Here is a 13,587-nt window from a genome sequence, read left to right on the forward strand (position 1 = left end):
CAAATAAATTCATTAAAAATCCTACAATGTGATTTTCTTTTTCTCATTTTGTCTGTCATAGTTGACGTACCTATGATGAAAATTACAGGCCTCTCATCTTTTTAAGTGGGAGAACTTGCACAATTGGTGGCTGACTAAATACTTTTTTTCCCCCACTGTAGTCTCACTTAAAACGATGGGTAGATGTCTCAAGGTTGTTTGTCTATTGTCTGTTATTGACTGGGCAAATATGTAGGGTCTCTCTCCATGGTTAGATGGTGATTGAGGTGCAGTAAAGGTTAGCTCTAGAGTAGGGCTCTCCAACCCTATTCCCGGAGACCTACCATCCTGTAGGTTTTCGCTCCAACCCTAATCTTGCACACCTGATTCGAATAATTAGTTGATAAGCTGAATCAGGTTAGTTACAACTGGGGTTGGAGCAAAAACCTCCAAGAACAGGGTTGGAGAGCCCTACTCTAGAGGAAGGCCTTGCAGAATGGATAAGAACTGGAGTGAACTGTGAGGTTATAGAGAGGATGAGGTCAAGAAGCCATTGGATTTACTGTGTGTGCGTCCGAGCTTGTACCAGCATCCAGCTTTCACAGCATTGTCAATACTCTTCCCCCTCTCGATATGTCCAACATTTAAATGAAATCAATGATAAAAGACACTGGGGAATTGCTATAAAAGTTTCTCAAAGCAGCTTTATATTATGAATATTAAAAGTACAGGAAATACAGCAAATAGATAGCGCTGAGGGTAATGTTTCAAAGTGCTTCAGTTGTCATTGGAATATAGAGATACAAAATAATCTACAAGTCTACATCTTGTCTGTATACTTTGAAGTGCGTCAGCACTAGTATGCTACACAAGGTTATACATTTCCTGGGAAAAAAATCCACACCAATATTCTACACCACGTAAAAGCATTGAGGGGAAAAAGGCACATTTGTGATACAGCAGTCAAGTTATATTTGCAACAAAAGAGGAATTCCTTTTTGTGAGCCCAAGGTCGCAAAAGTGCTGGTGGTGAGCAGTTTAACTCAAGGTAACCTCCTTGTGAAAAATGTCTGCAGCTGCTTAGGGTTCACAGTACATAAGACTCCTCCCCCTCGCCTTTCCTCAGATAAGAACGTGAATCTCAATTTTGCAGGTTTGCGAGATCAATAAAGAGAAAATTGCACACCTTTTGTTCAAGAACACTTCAGCCAACCCTGCTGGAAGCAAACCACCCCAGTAAAACAATCATTTGTCTCCCTCCTCTTACACCCAGCCAGCCTTTGATAATAGCTTCGATTTTACTCTGCATCCATAACCCAGGCACCTCTCCTCCCACCTTGACATCTTCCCTCCTTCCTATTCCTCACTCCCTTTACCATCTTTCTCCAGTTGTTCCCCTACTTCTCCTCTCCATCTCTTGGCACGGTCACACCAGTGGTTGTTTGTCTCCACTGGTAGAGGGCAGAGACTCCACACTGGCTGTGTAGATGGGCTTCTTCTGAGAGCGGTCATCACTGGAGGTAGAGAGAGGGGGAGGAGAGAACGTTGCACCATTATTTGTAAATGGACTGCCCAGAGAAAAGGCCAAGTAAGAGAACAAATAGACTGCCAACCAGTGGTCTACAGAATATACTGTAGGTCAAATGTAAGGAGCAACCTAACCTCAATAGCTTTCATATTACATAAGACACATAATACTTACAGAAAGCATGTACTGTACTCATCATGTTGTAATCACTCTGATAAGAGGTTAATCAACAGAAGTTGTGGGTCACAATGTGTCTGATTACTGTGTATTTATTATGATTTTAACAGTACATACTATGACCACAGTATACTTTTTTAAATTATTTGTTTTATCACTAGTTAACCTTTGACTTCTTTCACATGTTTTGCAAGAGTCTGGTGAAAACACACCCACATGAAATAAATACTATAGTATAAATACTACAGTATGCACTATTATTATCTTTGACATAGAAGTGGAGGCTTTCTCTTTGAGGAAACCTACTAGAGAAATTCTAAGAGCACAGTTTCCATAACCTGTAAGTAGGTAGGACTGGGGTCTGAACTTCAGCTCTTTTTTATAACCTGTACGGAACAAAATATATGGTCTATACTTGGCATGTAGGTTTCTTACTTACAGGTGGCACAAATTGGTATAGGGGAATGGGTATATGCAAATTATATACTGTAGTATTTACTAGTTTAAAAAAGTGTAGTGTGTTTGCGGACATTACTGTAGTATTTATTATAGTATTCTACAACATTCTATAGTAAGTACTACACATGATTGAGGGATACTACAGTGTGTAGTATAGTATTCTACAGTTCACCACATAATTCTATAGTGAGTACTGTAGTATTCTATAGTAAACTGTAGTATTTTTTCATGTGGGCAGGGAAGTGGAGAGGTCAGTGAGGAAGTAAGTGACTGGGTCGAGCTGGTCACCGCCACTGGGACGCAGCGGTCTACAAGAGCACTTTAACACACACAGTAAATCCGCCTTAGCCTTCGTACTATCATAAGAGTCAGAGTGAAATATGAGGCAATAGATATAATATATTGGCCTGGCTATAACCTGGGATAAATAGAAGAGAGGGAAGAGATAGGAGGGGGCAAATAAAAGAAGTGAACACCACACACAAAGAGAAGGTGAGAAGGTCACTGGGACACAGCGCTCAGCACTCACATGGGTCCCTTGGTGCTCTTGGCCTGCTTGGCCCTGCGGACCAGGAAGACGGTGATAGACAGGAGCACCACCAGTACGACTGCCACCGCCACGGAGGTCATCAACACCAGGATGGTGGAGTCGTACCAGGCTTGGTGGAGACGGCCGTTGGTGGCTGTAGGCCGGAGAGTCAGATATATTACAGGCTTTAATACCAGATTATTCACAGACAGTTCTTTTTTGCCTAGTCCCATACTGTCCATGTTGTGGTGTAGCCAACTCTTCTGGATAAGATGGTTATTATCTGACCCTGCTGGTAATCTATGAACGTTCGAATGTCTTGAAAAACTGTTAAATCTCCACCCGGTATAGCCAGAAGAGGACTAGTTCCTCTTTCATTTTCTTCCTAGGTTCCTGCTTTTTAGGTAGTTTTTCCTAGCCTCTGTGCTTCTGCATTGCTTGCTCTTTGAGGTTTTAGGCTGGTTATCTGTAAAGCACTTTGTGACAACTGCTGACGTAAAAAGGGATTTAAGAAATACATAGACTAAAATGAAGTGCAATTTATTATTCACTTCCACCTCCTACTGAAGCAGTGTCTTTACTGTTATAATTGACATACATCCAGTTTGATTGGCGTGGTTTACTTTGATGCTAGAAAATTTAACCGATTGTAATCATAAGGATTATAAATTACTGTATATTGGCGATATGATTATGCGGAAAAAACAATGACCCTTAATGCAGCGTAATCATCTCGCAGGTTGCTGATAAAAATTAAGAATGATGAGTATCATAAATTGGATTAGCTGTAATGTAATGAGTGCTCTTCTTCAGTGACATCTTTAGTGTCCTAAGAGACGTCCTCTGCAGTGGCCAATTCCTCTCCTCGTCACATAGCCGTAAGACACCCGCCTTCATGAGAGCTCGCTAAACACTCCCCCTCCCCATATGTACCTTGGCCACAACTGCCCCTCTCCCTAACCTCTGTACTCCTCGCCTTCCCTCCTGCCCGCTTGCTAACCCCTACACTTCAACACTTCATAACCTCGACCCCTGTAGTCCCCCCTTCCTAACCCCTGTCTACCTACCTGGCAGCACAGTGATGGAGATGGTGCTGCTCTTCTTCAGGCTGGACAGGGTGGGGTGCTCAGCCATGCAGGTGTAGTCTCCACCATCCTCCATTCTCACATTCTTCAGCCTCAGCTTGGGGGAGGGCACGATCCAGTCCTCTCCCTGATAGGGGGAAGGATGGTGGGTGAGAGGGAAGAGAGAGAAAAAGTGAGCGAGGGGGGTGCGAATGGAGGAGAAAGAGAAAACGAGTCAAGAAAAAGTGATCCGCAGTGGAGTTAGTGTGGGTCACTGTGAGAGAAGCGATAGACTTCCAGACAAGGTGCATTTACCTGAACAGTAATCCCACTGAATAAATTCCACATAAACCCCATTCACTGACCTAGATTAGGCAATCAGCAAAGAAAAGCACAGCTACACTGTTAACACAACACATAATGAGCAAACGGGATGCACTGTGGACACAAAAATAGCTGCTGCGCTATTATTAAGAGGGAGAGTTAGACACAGTAGGGGAGGAATAATAGGAGAAACAAAATACAAAACAAACCCAAAAAAAGACATTACACCATGCAAATGATTTGGCTCCTGGGATCTAACGTTTTCCTGCCAAGAAAGTCCATTTCAATTTGAATGGGGGATTGAATTAAGAGGATTTCCAGGAAAGGCCAGGTTTGGCCAAAACAGCATTCTGTATGCAAATCCACTGGCTCAGACGCATCCAGCCTCCTGCCTGCCTCCCATGGACATTACTAGAGACCAGGATTGTACAGTCAGTTGGCTGCTGTCCATCAAATGACCCATACTGTTTGTTTCTCTGCCCCCATAATTCCTCCCATCTCCATCCTTGAATACGTTCTACCCCAAATCCAAATGTATAAACAGTTATACAAACTTATGTATGTGTGGACAGACAGGTACACAGGTAGATTGAGGGTATTCAAAGTGACGGATATTGGAGGGATATTCTTTCTAAAGAATTCAAATTCAGAAAATTGAACTGTAATAAAATAGAAAATGTATTAAAATGAGGACTAACTTGATTTCAAAAGGTGTGAAATTGTATCAGGTCTGAAATAGTGGACCCACAATACGCTGAAGTAGTGATACCTCATTTCACCATTAGGGAGCAGCAAATCAATTCACCAAGGTCTTATTGTTGCCTACATGGCCATTCGGTATTTGACATTTAGCATTGAGAGGTCTTAATTCCCCAGGGTATTAGGTTTGTGGCTTTGGTACAAGCAAGTTGAATAATTCAACAATGGTTAACTGAACATTGAAAAATCATTAGGAATCTATCTACAGAATGGCTTTCAGGTTGACTGCCACTTGTCTAGACCTCATTAAACTATTAATCCTCTGTAAGTGGGCAAGCTGCTCTCCAGAAATAGGAGGGCCAAAACCAGGGAATACTGAGCACCTCTTATGGTGCTGAGAGAGAAAGAGAAGAGGGACAGAGTGAGAATGAGAGAGTGATAGAAGGCCAGATCTTGACAGACCCAAACTCACATATTTCTGCCAGGAGTACTGTGGTGCCTCAGAGCCTGTGGTGGAGCACTCCACCTCCACGTCTTCCCCTAGTGTCACATGCAGGTTTTCCTTGATGAACTTCTGGCTGGAGGAGGACACATCGTACACAGACAGCTCACGCATGTCTGAACAGGGGATCAGAAACACAGCAGGTTCAGGCAGAAATCAAGAAGAATGCATGTGTGATGGTTTTAAGAGGTTTGAGTGTGTGTGTGCGCGCGTGTAGTGTACAAGCATGCATAGACATGTGAAAGTCAACAGAGCCATATCCTTGAGTATACTGCAGTATCGTGCCACAAATCCTCTACAAATTGCCCTCGAGGGAGGAACAATCAGATAATGGTAAATGCCTTCATCTTCCTAAGTCCTCACAATGGTGCACTGTGGAGTGTGATGGTTAATTTTCTCCCCGTCTCAATGTCAATGGAACCATCTCCATATGCCTTGGGCTCTCTCCTTCTGTCCACACAAATAATTCCCGCATTATCGATTGCTCCACAGGAGAAGAAGCCTATCAAAAGACATTACGGTCGATTTGATCACCCCTGTAGCGGAAGGGGAAATAGGCCTCACACTATGCCCACCCTTTCATGTGCCTTGTACAATACGTCTATGTCTGGTTGCTTTGTATTGCTATCTATCCCCTGTGAATTTCGGTTTCTGGAACATTGTTTTTGAAAACAACGAGGAGAATGGATATACTGTACGGTGGAGTGGATAGCAGGCGCTCCTCCTGGAGAGCTACTACTGGGTATGCAGGCTTTTGTTCCAGCTCGACACTTACACTCCGGATTCAGCTAATCAAGGTTCTGGGGAGTAGCTGATTCAATTAGGTGTATTAAAGTAGAGTTGTATTAAAAGCCTGCATACCCAGCAGCTCTCCAGGAGGTTTGGTCTTTCCTGCGGTGCTGACTTATTTGCCATCGTGCCATTTAAAACAAAAACAGCTGTTATAGACATGCATGTGACTAGATTGCCCACCCCCATACTCACAGTTAACGGTGATAGCCAGGGGCTGGGAGGAGTTGTCGGTTGCTGTGGCATTGTCTGCGACACAGCGGTAGAGTCCCTGGTGGAAGTAGCTGTGGATGCTGCGGATGGACAGGAGCAGTTGGCCCGTCTCTCGCCTCAAGATAACACCAGGAATACACCGGCGGTACATGGCCTCCTCCTCCAGCCGATACCACTTATTCATGTACTGATTGAGAGTAGGAGAGGAACAGTGAGAGAGAAACGGAGAGAGAGATTTACCTAATCTGCAAACAGCACAGTCATATGCAGGACTGGCACAGTGATAAGTGTAGTAGGGAAAATTATTACCTTTTTGGGCTGCACACATTGTGGTCATTTCTAATACAATAAAAAATGATCAAGCTGAGTCCTGTCACACATAATTAAACATACTGCACTAACTGAAGTCGAGTTCAAGTAATGTTTTGATAGGTGCAGCGCCTCAACACGCTTTACTTCACATAGCACAGCAACAGAATTGGCAATCATATAACCAAATTAGAAGTAAAGTCAGAAGTTGCCTGTGTCCTGACCTTGGAAAACTTCTCAAAGTGGACTTGGCTGGTGTTGAGCTCCGAGTCAGAAAGCAGGCATTCCAGGGTGACTTCATCGTTCTCCAGAACAGGCTTGTCTGGTCCCTGTATGACCAGGGCCGCTAGACAGGACAGAGGAAGACACCAGAGATCAAATCAACCCCATCATCACACACTTTAGTTGTCCATGCTAGTTTATTATTTGGCTAATCTCATCCCATGGCTGGTAAACTAAAGTATTGTTTAGCCCTCTTATTGATAGACTAGGCTGTTGCAGCAGCTTACTATTTGAGTGACAAATAAATTGTTTTATTTTTATAGAAGCTCTTCTGTTTCCTTCTCTGTCTGGCTCAGACCGGACTGGCATTTAACCAAAGACAGCCATATGAACAACAGGTTTGTCTACTTGACTATAGATGTTGGTGATAAAAGGTTGGTAGGAGAACCCCTGCTGGACAAAGCGTTTTAGTGCAAAAACACACAGACCAACCACGCACTTACATTACTTGTCAGAGGAGCTGAACAACACGTTGAAAGCGCACCATTTCACGGGGATGACTGTGGTATTATCGATCCACACCATAGACAATGTTGAAGAAAAGCCATTGGTGACATGTTTTAGATTGTGAGAAAAAAACTAAAAGTGACTTAAATTGCTTTTCTCCACAGGCGTTGAGTCTCCAAGGTAAATCGAATCCCTTAGTTGGATAGACGCACAGAGATTAATTTGGTTTGTCACACTTTCAGTTTCTTATTCCAATAATTGGATTTCAGGGGAGTTCCGCTCTCAATGAATTATTGAATCTATTACAGACACACCCAGAGACGATATAACAAATATACATCTGCGTCGCCTGATTTTAGGCAGCACTTGAGATCGTTTCAACGCGACCAAATAAATCCTTGCAAAACCGAGAACAAAAATACTCTTTACCATAATATAATATACCAACCAAGATAATACACCATGTGGAGGCAATGAGATGAGTGTAAATTAAATCTGAGTGTTAGCCCTCATGTCAAGCCAACACAGCTGTCCTACAATATCTTGTAAAGTCAACTAACATGAACGACAATGCTGAACAGTTCACATTTGCAATTTAATTAAAATGAATAAGTCTACATAAAATGTAAGTGTATAGAGAGAGTAGAATAAATGCTCTCAGTTATTAAAGTAAATAAAATTATATTTACCAATACTGCTGTGAGCACGTGCAATTACTAAAATCGCAAAGAGTATAAAACCTCTCATGTTTGTTAGTGGATTCTGGGTATTGATGTGTAGTCCTACTCTGCTTCACTGTCTGTGTCCAAATACTGCAAATCCGTCTGACTGTCGAAAGGAATGTTTGGAACTGTACTTATTGATACTGGGAGAGGCGTGGCTTTCAGAAGTTCCTTTCTTTCAAAGTTTGGAAACAAGCTTTTTTTTTGTATATACCTCTTTCTTTCCACGTGCCGAATGTTTTTATTAGTGTTTACTTTATTTAAGTTTGTTTTTAAATAACTATTCTCCACTGTTGTATGTATTAAGTAAAAACAAGACGTGTGTATATTGACAACAATTGGAGTATACGCTCCAATTACCAAGCACTTGTTAGTGCGTCACTTGTCTCTGTGCAGTCGGGATGTTGATGTACAGTGTCACGCATGTCAGTGCTATCCGGGTTCATTGGGACGTCCCTACTCTAACCATAACACTTACCTAACATTTTAAAATTCTACTTCAATGGTGTAGGGATGTCCCAAAGATCCCGGATAGCACGGCTTTCCAACCCTGTTGCTGGAGAGCTACCCTCCTGTAATTTTGCGCTCCAACCCCAGTTGTAACTAACCTGATTCAGTTTATCAACCAGATCAGCTAATTATTAGAATCAGGTGCGCTAGATTAGGGTTTGAGTGAAAACCTACAGGACGGTAGCTCACAAGGACCATGGTTGGAGCGTCCTACTGCTATCATAGAGAGCTATTTTGTCACACACAAGAGCATTTGCCATCTAGAGGTCAATTACCTATCATTAACCAAACCTGTCCAGACTTCAGGTGGGTCCGAAAATGGTTCCGTTTACACTTCATTACATATCATGACAAGCGGAAGGACGCTCTTTACGCATGTGGTGCCGTTTCTTTTTACCCATGTGGGCTGTTCTGCGTCGCCTGATTTTACGCAGCGCTTGAGATCGTTTCAGCGCGACCAAATAAACACTTGCAAACCCGAGAACAAAATCTCCTCTTTCCAATAGCTACTGCGAAATGCTGTTGTAGAGTTTCGAGGAAGCACACTTGAAACAGAGACTTTTCATGGACACATTTTGATCAGTCAAACTCCAAGAACGGCCGTCTCATATGCATTTCCTTTTTTCTGTTTCTGGCTAATTCTGCCATTTCTGTAGTGTCATCACTAGTGGCTTGTCATGCTATATGCCTGTTGTTGGGAATCCCAGCTGACTGACTGTGGTTTTAGTATCAGTTTATACCAGTTAGTAAACATCTGAGATACTCAGAAGGGCATCTTGGGTCAAAGAGGCTGGAGTGAAATTATCATTACAAAAGGCCCTATAGATGTTGTTTTTGCAATACCCTGAATTATGACTGAGGTAATAATTTACTGAAAACAGGTCTATGTGGAAAAACAGATGGATATATAAAATGTATTTTGACAGGGAGTCATGCTGACACCAAGGTATATTTTACAGATGAGCCCTGTATACATACACACTATACACATCAATTTACACAATTATTCACATCAATACACAAAAAAGAAAAACACAATCATAGAAAACAAACACAATCTTCGGTAAAAAGGTCCTCAATCAGCCTTTTGAACTGCCCTAGAGGCTACAGAATACCGAAGAAGGGAAGTTGGCCGTACAGAAGTTTCAACAGTTTGTGTCTCGAAAAACAGACCCTAGGCAACAGTAGCATTTGAAAATTGTGAGAGGCAACACAGTGGTCTAGAGCGGTGGTTCCCAACCTTTTTCAGTAACTGTACCACCAACTGAATTGTGCTCTGCCTGGATTACCCCTGAAGCACAGGAGGTTGGTGGCACCTTCATTTGGGAGGATAGGCTCGTGGTAATGGCTGGAGCGGAGTTGGTGGAATGGTATCAAATATATCAAACATTTGGTTTTCATGTTTTTGATACCGTTCCATTTACTCCATTCCGGCCATTATTATGAGCCGTTCTCCCCTCAGCAGCCTCCACTGATGAAGCACCCCCTCATGTGCATTTTACCAGTAGGCCTACAGTCTCATGACTCTTCTCAAGTACCCCCTGTGGATAGGCCAAGTACCCCCAGGGTCCTAGTACCCCTGGTTGGGAACCAGTGGTCTAGAGCAAGGGTGTCAAACTCATTCCATGGAGGGCCTAGTGTCTGCAGGTTTTTGGTTTTTCCTTTCAATTAAGCGTTTTCCTTTCAATTAAGAGTTCCTTACTAATTAGTGACCTTAATTCATAAATCAAGGACAAGGGAGGAGCGAAAACCCGCAGACACTAAGACCTCCGTGGAATGAGTTTGACAACTGTAGCCTATACAGACTAGTTTTAATGCCTGTGTTTCTGCTGCTATGCTTCTAAATGTCCACTAGGTGGCGAACTGAAGCAATAGAAAACAGGTCAACAAACCATGAGTCTCTGTGAAATTATCCTGATAAAAAAAGACTATAGAAGAGCTCATCTTCCAACAGTGAAGATATTCATCCTCAATAAAATCACTAAACCACTAACTTGTCAGTTGTCATGAAGTTTAGTACAGTGTGGTTTATGAAGAAAAAAAAAACATGTACATTAATGATCTAATCTGAGATCAAAGGCACAATGAGCTAAATAGATCAACTGATATACACAAGTATATACGGGCCAATAGACATACAATATCAGATTCTATTATTACAAAATATATATTACATAATGATGCTAAATACAGCATATCTTCTTCACTTCTGCACTTAAAATGTCATACATTTGAGATAACATTATCTGTGGATTTTGTCAAACCAGTTATAAAAATATATAATAATCCAAAGACCTCAAATATCTTTAGTAGCCTAATCATGGTACTTGGCTTTTTGACAAAAAGAAAATTAGACTCCCAAAACGTGAAAATCATTGCAAAATACTTCCTTAGGCCTGGAGTACATCTTTTAAAGTGGAATTTCAAGATAATATCTAAAATATGTCATAGATCACATTGATAGATAATTTATTTTTCCCTGTAGAATTCCCTTTCTCTTCTCTGACCTCCCTTCACCCCCATGCCTTTACTCCTATGTGAGTCTCAAGCTTTCTGCCTCTTCTCACCTCTCAATTTTCCCATTCCACCTCTCCCTTAGCCTTTGATCCAACAATCTACTGCATTAAACTTCAATCTACCACCTCTCACTCTCATCTCTCACCCCTCCCCCTCAGTGTCCCCCAGGCCCTCCTCCTCTACCCCTTCTGTAGAGTAGTGCACCAGAGTTTGATGTCTGTTTCTGGAGGGAGCGTCCCCAAAACGCAGCCCACAGTCCTCACAGGTGTACAGCAGAGCCCTCCCTGCCCTGCTACTGCCTGGTTCTGCTCTCCTGGAGGGGATCTTTACACTGCTAGACTGGAACTGGGGCTCTTTGTCTGAGGTTACAGTCAGACCTGACCCTGGAGGACCAAGGAGAGACCCAGGGGGAAGGATTTTGGTGGGGGCAGGAGTAATGCTGGAGCTCACGTCAGTATGGGGGTTATTGCGTATCCTGGTTGGATTGGCACTGGGGCGTCCCAAAGCAGCTGAGCTGCTTAGACTCTGTCTCCCGCTATGGGACCCACCGGCTCCTCCATCCCCGCCCATATCCGACACCATCCCATGGACGGTGCGCTGGTGGAAGCGGATGCCAGAGCGGTTGGAGAAGCCCTTCCCACAGAGGCTGCACACAAACGGCCGTTCCCCGGTGTGGATCCTTGTGTGGATCTTCAGCGCCCCCGACTGGGTGAAGCACTTCCCACACTGGGTGCAGCGGTAGGGCTTCTCCCCTGTGTGGGTCCTTTGATGGGCCCGGACCCCGGCCAGGTGGGGGAAGCCTCTCCCACAGTAGGCGCAGGCGTAGGGTCTCTCCCCAGTGTGGAGGCGCCGGTGGATCTTCAACGCTCCTGACTGGCTGAAGCTCTTGCCGCAGTCAGGGCATGAGTAGGGCCGGGCACCGGTGTGTACGTTGAGGTGGATGCGGAGGTTGGAGTGGGAGTTGAAGGCGCGCCCGCACTCGGTGCACAGGAAGCCGCCGGCCTTGTGAGCGTGCTGGGTGCGCTGGTGCTGTAGCAGCTGAGAGGGTCGGGGGAAGGAGGCTGAACAGTGCATGCAGGGGTGTAGGGTGGGGGACACGGTGGTCACCCCTCCAACATGGTTCTGAGGGTGTGTGTGGCCCTGCTGGTGGCGGAAGAGCTGGGAGCAGGAGGGGAAGGAATGCTGGCAGGACAGGCAGGGGAAGGTGCCAGGGGACAGGCCATGGTGGGAGTGGTAGTGGGGCAGGCAGGTGGTGAGGGGGCAGTGGTGGTGGTAGTGGGTGTGTGTCTGGGAGAAGGGAGAGTCTGCTGCCCCCTGTTGGTGGTGCAGTAGCTGGGTGCAGGTCTGGAAGCCCCGGTGGCAGCAGAAACAAGAGAAGGTGGAGATTTGGGGCAGGGGGCTTGGTGAAGAAGTACCCTGGTTAGTGAGAGTGATAGGGGCTGGATTGGGGCTCTGGGTGCTGGTCTCCTTGTCCTGACTCTGGGGCTGACTGAGCTCTGGGCTGTAGGTGCTGCTGGGCTCGGGCTGTGAGGACACAGTGCCTCTGGGCTTTATGGTCTGGAAGGAGGAAGATAAGGATGAGGAGGAATAGGGGCAGCCAGGGCAAGTGCAGGTATGGTGCTGGCCTGTGTAGGATGGGGAAAAGATAAAAGCAATAAAATACATTTATTATAAAGCCAGACTAGCCGTTACCTATGAAAACAAAAACTGTTTCCCTAGTATTCCCTGTCCTTTCCTATTACTCCACAATGTTCTCCACTCACCTTTTTGTCCACTGATGTCTCCGCCTCTGGCCTCTCTAATGCTCTCTCCCTGGGTCTGTCTGGGCTGGGCTGAACCTGGGGCGTCTTTTAGCCCCAGAGACCCCCCAGAGACCATCAGGTCTCCAATGAACTGGTGCATCTCTAACCAGGAGCATGGATCATGCTGGGTGGGGGAAATGAAGAGAGGAGGGAGGGTAGGTGTCAATTGTAACTAGCAATGTTATTGCTTATACTACAACATTATATTGAATTTGTGACCTACTTATACATTAGCAATTTTTTAAACATCAGTTTAACAAATAAACAATATGCTCACTTCTTCAAAATATGCATTTTATTGACAGGCCTATATACTTACGCTCACAGCGAACTTGTCTTTGTCCATGTAGAATAATAACTGTGTACAGTTATAGGAAGTTTTTGCCGTCTGTTCCGTTTCATCAGCCTACATTGCTCAAAGCAGAGAAAGGAATTTGCGGTACGTAACCGAACGGTCTTCCGATCGAGAATTAAAAGGGATATTTATTGCAAGCTGTTGTGTGTTCATACGTCCGCCACATTTCCCTACTTCTGTTATGATCTTCGCCGGATTTTACAGACAAATTATTTCCGGGCCTTCTTACCATGTGACATGTAGTCTTTTTCTTCCACCGAGCTCTTCGCTGTGCGCATTAGCACTATCCAACTGGCTCGAGGAGGTAGGCCTATATAATTATAGACCTACCTAGCCAAGTGCATAATTTATTAACATTTAAAAATGCAACACTGGAATTA

At 44.2% G+C, this 13,587-nt stretch overlaps 2 protein-coding genes across 2 annotated transcripts; both read right to left on the reverse strand.

Moving 5' to 3' along the window:
• Positions 1 to 665: 665 nt before the first annotated feature.
• Positions 666 to 8,139, reverse strand: LOC121542829 (vascular endothelial growth factor receptor 2). The gene is made up of 7 exons (XM_041852387.2): positions 7,991 to 8,139; positions 6,797 to 6,918; positions 6,246 to 6,450; positions 5,232 to 5,377; positions 3,740 to 3,884; positions 2,673 to 2,826; positions 666 to 1,493 (listed from the first exon to the last, which is right to left on the reverse strand). Exons 1-7 carry the CDS (start codon positions 8,046 to 8,048, stop codon positions 1,406 to 1,408), a joined length of 918 nt encoding a protein of 305 aa, XP_041708321.1. The 5' UTR covers positions 8,049 to 8,139; the 3' UTR covers positions 666 to 1,405.
• A 2,109-nt stretch (positions 8,140 to 10,248) lies between these two features.
• LOC121542828 (zinc finger protein 497) lies at positions 10,249 to 13,403 on the reverse strand. The gene is made up of 3 exons (XM_041852386.2): positions 13,172 to 13,403; positions 12,814 to 12,976; positions 10,249 to 12,675 (listed from the first exon to the last, which is right to left on the reverse strand). Exons 1-3 carry the CDS (start codon positions 13,196 to 13,198, stop codon positions 11,192 to 11,194), a joined length of 1,674 nt encoding a protein of 557 aa, XP_041708320.1. The 5' UTR covers positions 13,199 to 13,403; the 3' UTR covers positions 10,249 to 11,191.
• Between the last annotated feature and the right edge of the window lie 184 nt (positions 13,404 to 13,587).

This window comes from Coregonus clupeaformis, chromosome 28 (assembly GCF_020615455.1).
Source record: "Coregonus clupeaformis isolate EN_2021a chromosome 28, ASM2061545v1, whole genome shotgun sequence".
Classification (NCBI taxonomy): Eukaryota; Metazoa; Chordata; class Actinopteri; order Salmoniformes; family Salmonidae; genus Coregonus; species Coregonus clupeaformis.

Coding starts and splice junctions, on each gene's coding strand:
- LOC121542829 (XM_041852387.2), bottom strand. CDS start 8,048: ATGAGAGGTTTTATACTCTTTGCGATTTTAGTAATTGCACGTGCTCAC. Junction 2,827..3,739: donor CTCCATCACTGTGCTGCCAG/GTAGGTAGACAG, acceptor TCCGGCCTACAG/CCACCAACGGCCGTCTCCAC. Junction 1,494..2,672: donor AAGAGCACCAAGGGACCCAT/GTGAGTGCTGAG, acceptor CTCTACCTCCAG/TGATGACCGCTCTCAGAAGA.
- LOC121542828 (XM_041852386.2), bottom strand. CDS start 13,198: ATGGACAAAGACAAGTTCGCTGTGAGC. Junction 12,977..13,171: donor AAGACAAGTTCGCTGTGAGC/GTAAGTATATAG, acceptor TCCCCCACCCAG/CATGATCCATGCTCCTGGTT. Junction 12,676..12,813: donor AGACATCAGTGGACAAAAAG/GTGAGTGGAGAA, acceptor CATCCTACACAG/GCCAGCACCATACCTGCACT.